The sequence below is a fragment of the Micropterus salmoides genome, unplaced genomic scaffold (genome assembly GCF_014851395.1).
Source record: "Micropterus salmoides isolate LMB-PRFRI ecotype aquatic unplaced genomic scaffold, ASM1485139v1 Ms_hic_scaffold_1, whole genome shotgun sequence".
Classification (NCBI taxonomy): domain Eukaryota; kingdom Metazoa; phylum Chordata; class Actinopteri; order Centrarchiformes; family Centrarchidae; genus Micropterus; species Micropterus salmoides.
In genome coordinates, this window is record NW_024040040.1 from 8348374 (window position 1) to 8365109 (window position 16736).

A 16736-nucleotide genomic window follows, 5' to 3' on the forward strand; every position below is an offset into this window, starting at 1 on the left:
TGAGTCATACTTTCTCTTCATAAGCATGTGTAGACAGTATAGTGGACTGTTTCATGCTTTTCTTTTTTAGAGAGAGAAACCTCAGCTCTGGTACCAGAAGTCAATTTGAATTTAAAATTTTAGAGAATGTTGTTCAATTGTCAAAAAAACATCTATTTCTAAAGCTGTATTGTATTTACTGTATGAGATTTTCATTAAACGTATGGGTCAGAGTAGGAACAGCTAAGGTCTGTGCTCTTGTTAAATGCATACATTTAGTCTTTTTGGGGTTTATTTTGAGGTTTTGAACAAGCTTTGCTTTTAAAAAAGAAGTCTAGAGGTCATCAAAGGCAGACCTGGTTTAAGAAAATGAGATGTTACGTGTGTTTATGTGCATATTAGTGTCCTGGTTATGAGCTTTATCCTGGTTTTCATCCTACCCCGGAATATGCCTTTTACATGGAATATGAAAAACTAACTTAATATTCCTGTATACGTGATTATAAAAGTATCCAGGTTTCTGATCAGCTGTGTGCAGACATGTTTGATCCCTCAATACTCTAATTACGGTCGTTAGTGTTTGCTCAGTTATATGTACATGTGTCTCTTTTTCATCAGTACACCACTGCAGTTAAAGATGAGCACAGCGTGGTTTCTGGCTACCTGGACTTCTCCAGTCAGTCACTGGTAATGAAAAATGAGTGACAAAATATTATATAATCAAATAATAACTACAAAAAAATTGGCAAACTTTCCATTTATTTGAGCATGTTGATGATCTGATCAGTTACTGCTTAACTTGAGTTGATGATTTACCTGCGAGCATGGCAGAGAGTGATCAGAAACTTGATTTCTGGTTTCTGAAACCAGGATATGGTGTTTACATGCTCAAATACATAACTGGCATACTTTCAAGATGAAGGTATCAAACTATAATGTATTTTTTTTATTGTGTGGCCATTCAACTTAACTCTAAATACCACACGAACAACTTAGCAAACTTAGTAAATAATTTAATCATTGCACCACATTCGTTAAGTTTTTTACTATATACAGTGAATTACAGCTGCCCTATTGCAGTGACCACTGCAGTGCCAATGGAGGGGAGAAGCAGGAAGGATATAGAGGACTTGAGAGATGGCTATCACATTACTTGTTAGACATGTATTGGATAGACAGAGGAGGTTACACTCAACTAGTCTGATTCACTCTAATGCAGCAGTGGTTTTCAAATCCTCATCCTGTTGCCATCAGGTGGTACTCATGCTGGAGCTTTGAACTGCATGCTATGAATGCTGTATTTAGATGTTTGTAGTTCTCAGGGGTTTTTGGACAGGGAGACACAGTGCGTTACTGAGACTGAGGGAGTTTCCCAGGGGACCTGCAACCAACCGGTAGTGCCAACCCCCTGCTCCTCTCCCAGGCTTGTCACAAACACTCACATCTTTGCTGCCGTCACTAGCACGAGGGGGGAAAAAGATAAGATTAGTTGATAGGCCAGTTCTTTATTTAGTTCGGCCACCCTGGCACTGGTGTATTACCTCTCCTGGGTTCTGATTGTGTCTTTGATTCCTCTCCCAGGAGATAGTGTGGAGTGGTCAATCTATGTGGAGGGTTGGTTCGACGTGAATTGGAATCCAGAGGCATGGACAACGACAACATTAACACACTGAGAAAATGTCTTTCAGATTACCATGAACCATCTGTCAGAGGAAATCTAGGGAAGTCTGTCTACAGGGACTTGATAATGAATCCTCACTGGGCCTGTGTATGTGTGCTTGCATGTCTATGAGAGAGTGAGTACTTCCTCTATTCTCAGCATCTGTCCACGCACACTTCTTTGATGCTTCGGCTTGTGTCTCACATGCTTGCCCATGTGTGTGGGCGTGTGTCTTTGTGTGTGAGAGACTGGTGTACCACCACTTCTCTTGCTTAATCTCTCAGGATTAGAGATTGATGACCAGCATCAGCCACCTCTAGCTTGTGACAATATGGTAACACATACGCCGTGTTGTTATTTTCAGTATATAGTGTAGCCCTCAGATTTTCAAGAGCAAGACCTATACGCTTGTTTACATTACATTTTCAGAGGTATTTGTTGTAGCAAAGAAGTTACAGATGTTATTGACTGAAAAGCTGCTGATTCAAATCCTGCTGACTGGTTAAGAAAAGCTGTGTGTTGGTAAATTATTTTGATTTTATCACTGATATTTTGTCAACGCATGTTCTTTTTCAAGGCAAGTTTAAGACAAGGGTCAGATACAGCCTTAAATAGCGGTAACAACTAATACATCCACATCCCTCAGTGCTCATTCCAGTTTATTTGCTTAAACCTAACCAAATTGCGACATTTCACAACATTAACCACGTGCTGTTTTGCTATGTTAAACACTAGTTTTATTTTGAAAGTCTCAAAGGAGACTTCGATGTTTATTCTGGCTGACTTGACCACGGTGTCCTACATGTGCAAAAAATGCCTAATTCCTCTATAGCTGAGTCATCCTTTTCACCTTTACACTACCACACCAAAACAGTCTCTCTAATGTCTTCATACTGTGTTTCGCAGTTGTTCAGCCATGGCCCTTAACCCTATATTTCTTGTTAAATTAATACAGGCTCATTTGTTCATTTCTCTATAGCCCTTACTTTACTCTGCTTTCTTTAAATTGAACTATTTGGACATTTGAATAATTTTGGTACAAGCTCTAAAGAGTTATAGTTTTCATATATTGTTGTCAAAATGTATGGATGCTAATGTGGGTTTATGTGTGTTGGACCTTTCTTTCTAATGCTGAATCATTATTTATGAATAACTCAGGTGTGAGTTTAATGTCACCAATTGTGAGTTGCCACCAGGTGGTATTTAAGACTGTATTTGATATATAAACTCTCCACCAAAAAGACAAAGTGTGGTTGGAACGTCGATGTAATCATGAAATAGTTTGAGCTTAGTGTGTGGTCATCTTGTCTTCAATATAGTCACTGACATTTGTGCTCACTGTACAACATAAGCTCCTTTGATGCAATGCTTTTGTCTTTCAATCAAGTGCAGTGAAGGGCTTCCTAGTGAGATTATACAGGTAAACCATGCACTATCAAAAAATGAATGGGCTTTTAATGTGCTCCACCTGCTGTGAGTGATTAATATGTGTTTGTTTCATGATCACAGTGGTGCCTAGGGCCGTCTTTCACCAGTATTAGGATGGATGTAGTTTGGTTAGGACAGATATCTCTCTATCATGAGCTTACTTAAGAGTGATTTTCAAGTGTTGATCTTTTCTCTTTGTCATCCCCTACAGATTCTCATGTCTAATTGGGAAATAACTAAAACAAATTGCAAACAGCTTGATCGCAGCCACGGATGACATATTATAATGATGTAACTCATTTAGCTTTTCCAGCTACACCTCTGCATGTTCTTGTGCAAGTATGGGGGAAATTATAAAAGGGAATTCTTGCTTTAATATGGAAAATATTTAAATCTCAGCCTAAAGAATACGCAAATCTTATAAAACATTGGTTCATTCACAATGTGGTTTCATACCTTTATCCTTATCATGTTGTTTTATTGTGTTTTTTTTACTTCCACAACATTTGTGAATGAAGCCACAAATCAAACTAATATAATGTTAAAATGTTTATTTGTTGGTTGTTAGTAGTTGGTTGGCCTACAGGTGGCATGAGGCGGTCAGAATCAGAACGTAATCTAAGTAAAAGTATCATAAAAGTATACCTAATACAGCACTCATTATGCAGAATGACCCATTTTAGAATAATATATAGTATAATAATGATGCATTATGTGTAAGCATAGCTGATGTTGCAACTACATTATATACTGCCAGGTAGCTTAATCTATAATTATACATCATAGTTTAGATTTTATTTTTAATGAGTAATCTGAATCTGCAACGTGTTGAGTAACTATAGCTGTTAAATGAGTGGAGTAAATATTAACCTCTGAAATTTAGGATAAAATTGAAAGACTAGTAAGTAAGTAAGGAGTAAAGTAGAACTATCTCAAAATTGTCAAGTACAGTACTTGAGTAAATGTACTCGGTTATATTCCACCATTGCTGAACTGTCCAAAGAACTACAAGCCAACTCAGACAATGTGAAAAATAATTGCTCTTACAGTAATGACCTAATGCAGGACAGGCACACAGTTAGGAGACCCGCAGCTAATTCACTGAGGACGTCTAGAGGACAGGGGACACATGATCTAAATGATAAACAGTGGACCAGAGACTGGACAACAAACACACTCATACTGAGAGACTGGAGGGAGACAGAGTCAGGAGAGGAGGGAGAAAGTGATGGAGGAGGCAGAGATAAACGTTTTGTTCTGGTGTTCATGGCCTGGAGATATGTAGATATATAGTTCAGCTCCCTGGGTGGTGAGGTTTTGAATGGCACAGGAAGCCATCTCTCTATTCTGATATGGTCAATAACACTGTCCACTGGCTTAAATGATAATGACTGGATACATGCAGCCTCATGCAATCACTAAACCCTCCAGCCTGGGTTGGGTTTTCAGTGACACATAATTTGAGTTAACACATGTTGATTGGACAGTCGTCGGTCCACTCACAGAGCTGACATGGCTCAAGGGCGACTGCTCCAAACGATCCAAAGAGCTAAAATAACTCTGCGGGCATGAGGTGTTGATTTTTAACAGTATCAGAGCTGAGAATCTAGCTGTGTAGTGCGGTATTTCTGTGTGAACGTTTTAATTTACCAGGGTCTGTCCCAGGATCAGATGATGCGGAAGTTTCCATCCTGGCGATGACAATAACAATTGAAACAAACACCATGAATAACAAGCTAGCGTTTTCATTAAATATTAACAAGCAGAGTAAGCATTCAAACACCAGCCCCTCTTTCATTTTCTCAAGGTCAGAGCTATTTATAGCATGGCATAACCAGAAAAGCACTATGTGGCAACCATTAGCACCAGCCTTTGTTCTCTCCACTCTACACACATCCAGCGTCTGCAGTCGCTCTAGTTCCCGAGAAATTCATGTTGCCAGAAGTGTGGGTGGCGGCACATTCACACGTGTTAAGGTGTACGCACAGTGATTACGCATTCTTGTTAAAATCATGACTCAAAAAAATGTGGTGTCTCGCACTCAGCAGATGAAGTATTTTTTTATTTTTTAAATTTTGATTGGCTGCCTTTTTGTTGCCTTGGTGACAGTCGGTGGAACTTAGCCTTACAATGCTCAGATTTTCTGTGTGTGTGTGTGTGTGTATTTATTTCAGGACACAACCTCCCACTCGGGTAGGGTGGGTGTGCTTTCAATGTGCTCTTACATAACAACTTGTAGCATTTAAGTGAAATATGGATTTTTCTTCAGCGAGGAGAGAACATGTATCATTAAGTCCGTCAAGCAATTTGTACTTACGTTCAATAATAACACTGATTAAATTGGTGCCTTAGGTGGCTCTTGTGTCAACTCTCCATACATGTCAACTTGTGTGTTAAAATTTTTGTGCTGCACTCAAAATATTCATCCTCTGTGTCTGTGTGTGCCTCTTCTAGAGAACTGATGAGGAGGCAGTGGTGGACCGCGGGGGCACACGCTCCATGCTCAACACTAACTTTGAGAAGGAAGAGCTAGAAGGTAACACCCATAAGTGAAAATAAACATTTACATTACACAATTAAGAGTGGCATTACAGCTGCGCTCCATACTTTTTAGTAGAGAAATAGGCACTCAAGTGATTTAGTTTTGCACGTCCTTAAAGTTAGGGCAAGTGACAGCTCCAAATACACTGGATCCTACATTAGACTTTAATGCCAGGTAAATGCCCATTTCTTTTCAAACTCCACACACAGGGTTTGTAACACAGTGTTTTCTATAATACATGTTAGACTCCAGGCTGAAGCTGATATGGCCCTGATGACTAGGGATATTTTGCCAGACAGAGTTACATTATGCAACAGGCTGACCCACCATTTACAAGAAAACTCTTGTTGGTATTGTTGCATCATGGCCCCATTTTGTTGTTTAGAGGTGTATTTTCTTTCTTTTGTAGTCAAGTTTAACTGACAAGATGTGAGGTGTATATATATATATTCCCAGCCAAGCAATAGCAGAGTTTCATAGCATAAAAACATATCTAATACAGCAGAATTACTAACAGCGGATCTTACTCGCCTGTCCACCTGTCTAAAACAAATGGATATATTTTTTGATGTGAATCCTGCAGCATCAAAGAGCGAGAGCTATATTCTGTGCACGTGTTTGCGTCAGCATTTCATTGTAAAAGAGACAGAGATGACACTTTCTGCACCAACAGCATGCAGAATTGACAATGAGCCTGTTCCAAAAACGTGAAAAAAAAAGTCCACTGAGCTTTTAACTTGGCTGAGTAAAACCGGAATTCCTCTCAAATCGAGAACATGAACTAATATTAAAAGACCTTTTCCAGGGTTTACTTATCCACTTGGATTTAAATGCATTTAAATTATGCATATTATGGATTATGGAAATGAAATTGCACATTATGGTAATGCAAAGAAAAATAATTACATATATTAATAACACTTTCTCTCTCCCGATTAAAGACTTATGTGGTAATGTCCATATACACTTCTATTTATTCATTTAGCTGACGCTTTTATCCAAAGCAACTTACAATTGCTATATACGTTAGAGGTCGTACAGGTTAAGTGTCTTGCTCAGGGACACAGTGGTGTTTCACAGTGGATATGAACCCGGGTCTCCCACATCAAAGGCATGTATCTTATCCCCTACTCTATCACCACCCACTATATTCACCACCACCACCGTGATCTACGTGGCTGTTCCAGTACACAGTTATATTCAAAAAAGAATCCAGCTGAAAAGAAAGAGATTGTTATCTTTTGATGTAGGACAAAAATACGTTTTCCTTATATAGGAATCAGTGGGTTTGAAATAGTACACCGCTGATTTAGCATTGTACTCCTATAACAGTGTCGGACTAACAGTGGACAGTTTAAAAAAAGCATCACATCGATGCAGCAGAGCCAGAGATTTGGCTTTATTATTCCACACATTCTTCTTCCCTGTTAAAACCTGGCGCCTACAATAGCCTCAATGCAGTTCAGTTGCAGATTCAGATGTGTCATGCTAGTAGTGGCTAATGTTGCCTCGAGCTGCAAACCCCAAGCAGAGGTGAGGCCTGGTGAGCTCACTCCACACCCACAGATATTATCTCATCTTCAAACTTCTTGTCTTCAGATGCTGACTCAAGTGACATTGGTTTTAGCAATTTATCAGACTTCACTGAGCTCCCTCTGGAGACTCTTTATACAACCTTTTTTTCCCACATTTGCAGTAGAACTCCCAAACATCACACTTTGATGTGTAAAATTCAACCTTGGCCGCTGAGCAATCAACTAACCAGAATAATGGTTTAGTTGATCATTGAAATTTGAATGTAATGTCTTTATTATACCAAATAAAATTCTAGAAAGTGCCAGGTTATCCAGATCACTCAGTAAATGTGAATCTTGGATCAGGCCACAGGATGTAATGCTGCCACATGACATGTTGTTTGCTTTATGCTACACTACTAAAAGTGTCTCTTATGTCTTAGATGAAATAATTACAATTTGTCCTCACTATTGCTGCTATTATGTAAACTCTCTATCAGATGTATCATTGATGATATATATAACTTGTAACTTGGGTTTATTATGGGGAACCTTTTTTTTAACAGTGCATTTTTGTGTAAGTTAGGATGGTGGTATGGGAGAATACAAAATGTAACATAAACATATGAAGCCCTTTTTATATAATGCTTGACTAACTGGTTCCTCCGTCAGTATCCGCTGTATTTTTGTTGCCAAGGCAGCCAGCAAAGATGTCACTCTTTGATTCTGACACTCAATTCGCTCACTTCATCTCAAGGACCCAGACTAGCTCTCTGTCTGGCACTGTGGTAACGCTGGCACTGCGTCAGCACCACGCAGGAGAAAGAGATCCTCTGAAGTTATCTCGCTCTGAACCCTGCAGCCCCTTTCAGCCCGACACTCACCTGCTTCGTCATTCCCATACATGTGCAAATATCTGGGATTTAAATTCCTAACACTAGATTGGTTTACTACTAGATGTTACCGTTGAAATTATGTTAGATGGTTAAAAAAAGAGAAGAAGAAACAGGTGTGGGATTTAATGGATTAGTCTAGTGATAGTGTATTATATTATATAATATACAATGTTTAATATTATAATATAACAAAGTCTATGGCACAGAATGATGCAGCAATATAAAACATGCAGTCTTTGCAGATAATTTCACTCAGCTGTTGGAACAAGCAGTTAAAGAATACATATATATGATACTGTCAGATAGTGTAGAATAAAATACTTTCTCAGCCTTTAAATTACTCTAGGAGAAATAAAAGGGAAAAATTTTGATGTTTATCAAATAGGGGCTATCCCAATTTTTGAAAGGACATGACTTATTTTTATCGACACATTTTTTATTGGCAGCAAATCCTGTGAAAAGACAGAAACTAACAATAAATTGACTCTACTAACAAGTATTGTGTGTGTATCCAAAGCCTAATAAATCATATTCCTCTGTGCCATAGAGCTCCATTGTTGTCCAGAAACTATTACAAACAGTGAAAATCAGTGAGCCTCACTGTTGCACTGGGTGACATGTTCCCATATTACCAACACACACTCTATGGATTAATCTGCAGCGGAAAATAGTCCCTAGCAAAATGCACTATTTCAAAAAATATCATCAATGACATGCAGTTATCAAAAAATTATCAATATGGAGACTAGTAGCTTCATAGCCTGACAGCCTAATGCTGGTCAGAGTAGTTTTTACCACAGCACTTTCCAGAGATCAGTATATTGTATAATTTGTTTTGCCGCCATTGTAATACATTTTACATTACAACCCCAACAAGTAGGAGAAGTCACAGGCCAGTAACTGTCAGCTTTGAAAATCAATTTATAACAGCGACTGTGTTGCTATGTCAGAGCCACATAGCCAGTTGTGTGAAGAGAATGCACAACACCCAGCCAATCAGGACTGCTGTATTCACTGGCCATGATAAGCAGTGCATACATGAATACACTCACAAAGACTCAATATGAAACACCAAAAGTCAGCACATCATACATCACTGTATGAATTCAAGCCGTGACTGACTGAAAGCTATTGAGAGGAGGCGACAGAAGAAAAGAGAAAAGACATTCAGTGACATCAGCAGTAGTTCAGGCCTGAAGGAGGCGAGCTATTTTTGTTAAGTCCTCCCCTCGTGAGTCTTGACTCATGAACTTTAAAGCTCTAGTGCTCCATCCCTATGGTTTTCTCGGATACCTCATTGTTCGTGTCTGCTGGAATGTGCCTTTTATTGTGAAATTGTGCAAAGTCAGTCCCTCCTCTGCTTCTACTGCTTCATAATTTACACAGTGCTAACAGCAGTTTGCTCTGGATGAATGCATCTACAGCTGTGCAAACTGACAGTCAAACACACTCCCAAATGGTACATTTGGACATATATTTAGGTTTCTCATTACATTCGCTTAGACCTTTCTTAACCTCTAACCTGGATTCCTATTGGTAGAAGGTATTTAGTGAGTGGCTTTTTTCAGATACTGTGATGTCACTGTGCTCTTAGGTGATTCATGTTATGTCTGTGCTTTGCTTAAATCTGATTTGTGCGCTATAATGTGATTAGTCATGTCTCCAAGCAAGTGAAAACAATTTAGGTCATTCAAATGGGATATTCCCCCCCCCCCCCCCAGACTAAATGAAAATATACTCAGATTTATCACTGTAACTCAATAAACAGAATGAGCTCATTTATTTCTGAACCAAGTGGCTTAAATTGAGTTAGGATTTAACTTTGAAGGCAAAAGGGGTTCCCTAATGTTTCTTCAAGGGCGTAGGACGTAGAAAATGTAAAATCTAGTAAATGGTAAATCAGGCTTTAATGTTAATTTACCTAAAAAAAAGTAACATAATTGGCTTAATTTTAATGCACCATCACAATAGTTGCCTTTCCTTCAGACATGATACTTTCTGATAAATGTTGTTATGATTTTATATAAATAATATATAAGTTCAAACTACTATTTCAAATGTCAACAATGAACCTAAACTTAATAACTTGTGTTTTATTTCTATCTTTGCTACAAAGAGCTCTGTCTTTTACTGCATTATCTTTGATTGATTATTATATGATTATTATAACTCTGGTGATTTAACAGCAGTAAATAGAGAAAATATATATTTTTAACAGTAATCCCTTTGCAATCTTTCTTCATAGTAAAAAAAGAAGTAAAGATGAAACAGGGAACCAATTTATTATCCTATGATGGACCCCAGTTTGTAGCTCGCAAGCGTCAGCTCGCCCTGTGGCCTCTCATATGGTGCAAGAGGCAGATAAAGAGAACAGGGTGTCCGATAGTCTTGTCTGTGTCCGGCCATTGAGCTGAGGGCCAGCGGGAAGGAAGCATCGGCCAGGCAACTCGACTGCAATAAAGGAAGAGAAAGTCAACACGAATTATCTTACCCTGTAGATGCACGCTCATGTGTGCGTGTACGCGCACAGGCTCAGACAGACACATCAGAGAAAGGCCCTTGTGCTCACATTGTCCTTTCAGAATCCCAGTCTCCTGTTTTTTTCATGATTATATATCTTTATACAAGCACAGGAACAGAAGGGCCTGGAGATATCAGTTGTTTAGTTAAGTTCTGCTTTTCTGGTTCCACTATGACTATGGGTATGGCTGCCACTTCTGGTTATTGTGGCAGCTGTGGCTCAGGAGGTAGAGTGGGTCGTCCACTGGTCATTGATCAGGGAGATGGAGGTTTGATCCCTAACTTCTTCTGTCCACATGTCTAAGTGCAAGACACAGCACCCTGCATGGTAGCTCGATGCCACCTGTGTTAAGTGTGTGTGTAAATGGGTGAATTAGAGGCGAGATATAGTGCTGTCGTCACCATCAGGGCATTTAGTAAATTTACATACAGCAACAAGACACACACATACTAGCAGAATGGGCTTTTGTGTACAACAAAGCTAACGCTCACTGAACTAGTATTGCTGAATAAAGTTTACCAAAAGCAACTTGAAAAAACAGTCCAACCTACTACTCTTGTTATTTAGTTGGCTTCAAATGAGGCTTAACGTTAGCTCAACATTAGTCCAGTCCCAACCAGCTAGCCTATAATGTTATCTACTTTGTTGGCCAAAACATAGCGTTAGATGACAAATACTCACTCTATGGTCATCTGACCTGCTCGTCCTGCTGAAGGTCTCCGTAACACTTCTGTCCAAGTGAGGATGAAAAGTTTCATGCATAGTATAGTCTAACGCATACTCATGGCTCTCTTGGAGTTGGCAAAATGACCCAATTCTTAAATTAAATCATAATTTCTATTATTTCAAATTAGTTAACTACTCTACTCTTTCAAAATACACCCTGGCAACTGCAGACATACTCACAGGAATCACTGCTTAAGAGCGTTCTTAAGTTTAACTTTGAGAAGTTTGATAAATACTGGCCCTGATATCATTATGTGTTATGTATAGGTTTAAACAAAATTTACCCTAATCATGATTACCCAATAAGTTTCCTTGAAGAAGAAGCTTTGTATTCCTAGCAACACAACAGAAAACATGAGATGGATGATGGTGGAGAGATCAAACTCCTGTAGTCTTGAGTTTAACAAAGAATCTCTGTTGCATGTTGTTTCCAGGTCACCGCACCCTCTACATTGGGGTTCACGTTCCCCTGGGCAGGAGGTCACACAGACGTCACCGTCACCACGGACACAGACACAGGAAGAGGTCCAAGGAGAGGGACTCCTCAGCTGATGATGGGAGAGAATCCCCTTCACACAGTAGGTCTTCAAAATAGACTGAAGCAATTAACTTTAAAATATATGCAAAAGTAAAGTTTTTGAGTTCACTCAAGCCAGTTTCACCAGTGTACATGACCTTCTATTTATCTTTCTGTCGCATGCGTCATTCCTTTCCTCCTCCTTTCTATATCTCCACTCGCCTTCGCCTGTCCCATTTGCTGCAGCAGACACACCCGCTCAGAGGGTGCAGTTTCTGTTGGGTACAGAGGATGGCGACGAGGAACACATCCCCCACGCCCTGTTCACCGAGCTGGATGAAATCTGCCTCAGGGAGGGTGAGGACGCCGAATGGAAAGAGACAGCCAGGTACACCGCTGTAGTCAGTCACATGGGCCGTGTCTTGCCATCTGTGGTGTTTCCTTTGTTGCACCTGAGCGTTTAATGCTGTTCGTGTCTCACAGCAAGCTTTTATCACAGTTACGTAGTACCTCCAGGGATTTATTATAACTCAAGGCACAACTAATTTGAAACACACACACTGTGTTGGGATCGGAAATTATAAAATGATTTTTTGTACTTCTCTCAAAAACAGATGTCTTTATGTTTTCACTAAGTTGTGTTTTTTACATGTGCAGGTGGCTTAAGTTCGAGGAGGATGTTGAGGATGGTGGTGAGCGGTGGAGTAAACCCTACGTAGCCACTCTGTCTCTACACAGTCTTTTCGAGCTTCGCAGCTGCATCATGAACGGCACTGTGATGCTGGACATGAGGGCCAACTCGCTGGAGGAGATCGCAGGTGAACACTTGGGAATGTAAAAGCGTCACGTCTTGTTTTGCTCAGTGATTAAAACTAAAATATGGCTGTGCTACACCTGAGGGAACAAAAATGTCATGCGGAGTTCCCCAAAGCTTCATCCTCGGGTCCCTTTTTTTCAACATCTAATAGCTCAGATAATTAAAACAACGAGATATCTTAACATAATTGTGTAGCAGACAACATACGTTTACTTGAAAGAGTAGATTTGGCATTGCACTTCTGTAAAATTGTCGGACTCATGATGGGCAGTTGTTAAAAAAGGCTCAAGATCAGTGCAGCAGTACTCAGCTAATATAGCTTTGAGCCACTTACCTAAAGCAGAGATGAGGAGTTCTCGCAAGCTCACTTCTTTCTAACTTCTTTTAAGTGACATCACTTGTGGCATTTAATCAGACTCCAGAGCTCTCTCTGCACTCATTAAGGTATTTATACAACTATACAGTAGATATTCTGTACTCCCCAAGTCCTGTAAACAGTATCACCAAGCGACTATGTACAATAACAGGGCAGCAAAGAGAGTGTCTATCTGATTGTTGGAAAAACTATACTGCTGAGGAGATCTGTTGAACTTAACCTGGTTTTGTGCGATTAAATCAGCAGCAGTGGGTCGTGTTTTGTCTGAATAATCAGCTTAGCATCACTGGCTGCCACACAGAGACAAACACTATCAGGAGTAGCCCTCGTGAATTAAAAATTAACTGTTCAGAGAGAAAATGAAAATCTACATTTGTGTCTTCCCTTGTGAATGTGTTTTTACTTCTCAGACATGGTGCTGGATCAGTACGAGGCGTCTGGCCCTGTAGGTCAGGATGCTAGGAAGAAGATCCGTGAGGCCCTGCTCAAACAGCACCACCACCAAAACCACAAGAAACTGGCCAACCGCATACCCATTGTGCGCTCTTTCGCTGATATTGGCAAGAAGCAGTCTGAGCCTCATTCCATGGACAAGAATGGTGAGCAAATGGTCTGAAAACTCACACACACCTACACACACACACCTGTCATTTGCCAAGACTGTACACTCTGTTTTATTCTTTGTTTTTACCACGGTGACCATATATTGTAAATACACACAGTATGTTTTTATGTATAATCTTGTAATCCTTTGCATGTTTTTTTTCCAGTGTGTCCAGTGTGACTTGCTGTTTTACTGTCGTTTGATATCTCATTTTCTCCTCTTGTTTGTGTTTCTCCATGTTTGTGTATGTGTTTGTTCTCGTCTGCTGTATTTTGCATGCGTGGGACTCACTTAATCAGTAAACGGCCTCTATTATTATCAACCCACAAAATCTCCCACATGTTTGCCTGAAAAAACACTCACTCAAAACGCTCCACCCAGAAAGGCCTTTTCCTGTGTGCCATGGCCACGGTGTGTGTGTTGCGTGTCATGTCTGTCCACCACTCCATCTCCTTTGAGCTCCTCCAGGAGCCGTGGCGACATAACCTCAGACACACTCTTTGGCAAAACCAAGACTAAGCGTCTTAGTGTCCTTCAGGCAGTTGCACAAGGCTACTGTCCCATCGTACAGGAAGATACAGAGCAGAAAATCTGCACAGGCAACAAGAGCGGCTAAGCTGATGCTAAACACTAAACGGCTAGATAGATGATAGTAGTAATATTATAAAAAGTAATGCATTAAAGGGGAGAGTATCATCATGAGAGGTTAGAAATGAGTTATGTGCAGTGAAGAAGAGAGAGAAAGAAAACATCTGCATTCTTAAACTCATGCAGCTTTGTCTTTGTTTAGAGTTTATTTATTTTTGAGACTTAAAAGTGAGGCAATGAAAAGGAAAGTGGATGGATTTAAGGATTCAGAAGTTGAATGTATTTTTAACATCTTAGAAAAAGACTTCGGGCAAGTGACAGTCATTTTGAAGAATTATTTGTGTGTGGCTAAACAGGGTATGTGCTGTGTATCAATTTTCATGATAATGCTCTCCACTTCTTCATTGTCAACAATGTGTTTGAAAAACATATTCTGCAGTTGTTAACAGTCACTAATTACTAATAGTGGTAGCTCCTGGCTTTAAATTCATGGTTTAACATAAAATATAATCTTCATTGCGTTACCTTTGGGATTGTTATTTTTAAAAAATAGTTCAACAATTTAGGAAATATACTTAATCACTTTCTTGCAGAGAGTCAGTCGTATGTCTTGTGAAGTCGTATAAGTGAAGCTAATTATTGTAGTTTCTCGTTAACACTAGAAACAATGGGAAACAGCTAGCCTGGCTTTGTCTGAGAGTGAGAAAATCTGCCTACCAGCACCTCTAAAGCTCACTGGCACTTAATATGTAGTTTGTTTAATTCATACAAAAGGGTAAGTTTATGTGCCAGAGAATTTATGCTAAGGCCGCTGGCTTTAGCTTCATTTTGAACGGACGAGAGCGGTATGGATTTTCTCACCTAACACTCGGCAAGTGAATATATGTATCTCCCCAGCTATTCCTTTAAAGAAGCCAGGTTAGCTGTTTCCAGTTATCTTAACTAAGCTAACCGGCTGCTGGCTTTACTGTAGCTTCACGCTGAATAGACAACTTTGGTATCAATCTTCTCATCTAACAGTCACCAAGAAAGCTTATAAAGGTATATCCTAAAGTGTCGAACAATTCCTTTAATAGTACTAGTAGCATCACACCTCCACTAAAAGAGCTGACATTTTGAGCAAGTCACATTTTTAGCATTGTGCTGTAATTTGCTCAAACAACAGCAACTGGTCCATTAACTTTACAAATTACATGACATTGAAATGTAGGAGGAGCAATCTTTGACTTTGCTTCAGTGACAATTAACAAAAAAAAAATTAAATGAGCACCTATTAATACACTGAAATGTAAGTTAAAGATTGTACCTCATTTATTTTACCACGCGTGATTTGGAAAGATTGAGCCAAACTAAAATCACTATATCCACTGCACCACTGAGCATTCATCTGATGATCTTAATATTAAGTGTACTCACAAGGTACACTCTGAAACAAGGTACAATATTGTGTCTTTTGTCACTTGGGGCTGAACCTTTTTGTCAATAAAGGTAGAGCACCTACAACAAAAGGGTCCACTGTTGTATCATATTTTTCAGAGAATGTAACTGTACCCTCTAGTCACTCGAGAATGTTGTCTTTGTGTGGGAAAGTAGTACTGCGATAAGCTGAGCCTCCTTAAAACTTGACATGATGTTGCTTTCCTGCTCTGCCTGACAGGCCAAACAGTCTCACCTCAGTCCCAGCCAGCTAACAATGAGGGCAAACAGGACGTCAGCCGGGAAAACAGTGCTGTCGACTTCAGCAAGGTGAGCAGCCAGACCCACCACTGATCCTGCTGTTTATCCAGGGGCACTGATAGCTGGACACATAACTAGTGTTGTATATTTAACCAAGATTGCTTTACGTGTGAAATGGTCACCGTACGCCTCTTGCCCTGGGAAATTGACTGGAATTTAACAGGAGTAAAGTTTGTTTTCTTTTGTTGTGTTGACCACCAGAGTCTGTTCCAGCCATTATATTGAATATTTAATTAAATGATTTACTGTAGTAACCACTTTCCTACCTTAAACCATATTTTAATATTTTAGATAAAAACAGAACAAAACATTTATACAATTTTTTGTCCAAATATGTAGTGTTGTTTTGATTTCTTTCTGTCTCACAGATTGACCTCCACTTCATGAAGAAGATCCCTGCTGGGGCTGAGGCATCCAACGTCCTGGTGGGAGAGCTGGAGTTTCTAGACCGCCCTGTGGTGGCCTTCATCCGCCTGGCTCCTGCTGTGCTGCTCAATGGCCTGGCTGAGGTTCCCATCACCACCAGGTTATACAAAAAAGGAAAGCTGTCTGCTTATCTCTGCCTTTCTTTCTCTCTCTGTCTTTCTGTATTCGGTGTCAAGTCTGGATAGATTAGCTGATAATTCCCTGAATGCTTTGTTAGAATTGACTTGTAGCCAAAACTTGGTGTCCTTTGTGTTGCACAGGTTTCTTTTCATCCTGCTGGGCCCGCTGGGAAAAGGTCCACAGTATCATGAAATTGGCCGGTCTATTGCTACCCTGATGACTGATGAGGTGAGGACTAAGTACAGAATTATCAAGGTGCGAATTCTGGCTGTAGTAATAATGCAA

General features: G+C 39.8%; 1 protein-coding gene across 3 annotated transcripts in view; it reads left to right on the forward strand.

Moving 5' to 3' along the window:
* LOC119901085 (sodium-driven chloride bicarbonate exchanger-like) overlaps positions 1-16736 on the forward strand; it is a 51548-nt gene that overhangs the window by 13583 nt on the left and 21229 nt on the right. For 2 of the 3 annotated variants that reach the window (XM_038716564.1, XM_038716556.1), the window contains exons 3-10: positions 5522-5603; positions 11701-11844; positions 12033-12171; positions 12441-12601; positions 13387-13575; positions 15826-15914; positions 16274-16431; positions 16592-16679. In XM_038716564.1, the coding sequence (XP_038572492.1) occupies positions 5522-5603; positions 11701-11844; positions 12033-12171; positions 12441-12601; positions 13387-13575; positions 15826-15914; positions 16274-16431; positions 16592-16679 (1050 nt within the window). Of the gene's footprint in view, positions 1-5521; positions 5604-11700; positions 11845-12029; positions 12172-12440; positions 12602-13386; positions 13576-15825; positions 15915-16273; positions 16432-16591; positions 16680-16736 lie in introns of all 3 variants that reach the window. The other variant, XM_038716547.1, reaches the window with a different exon arrangement.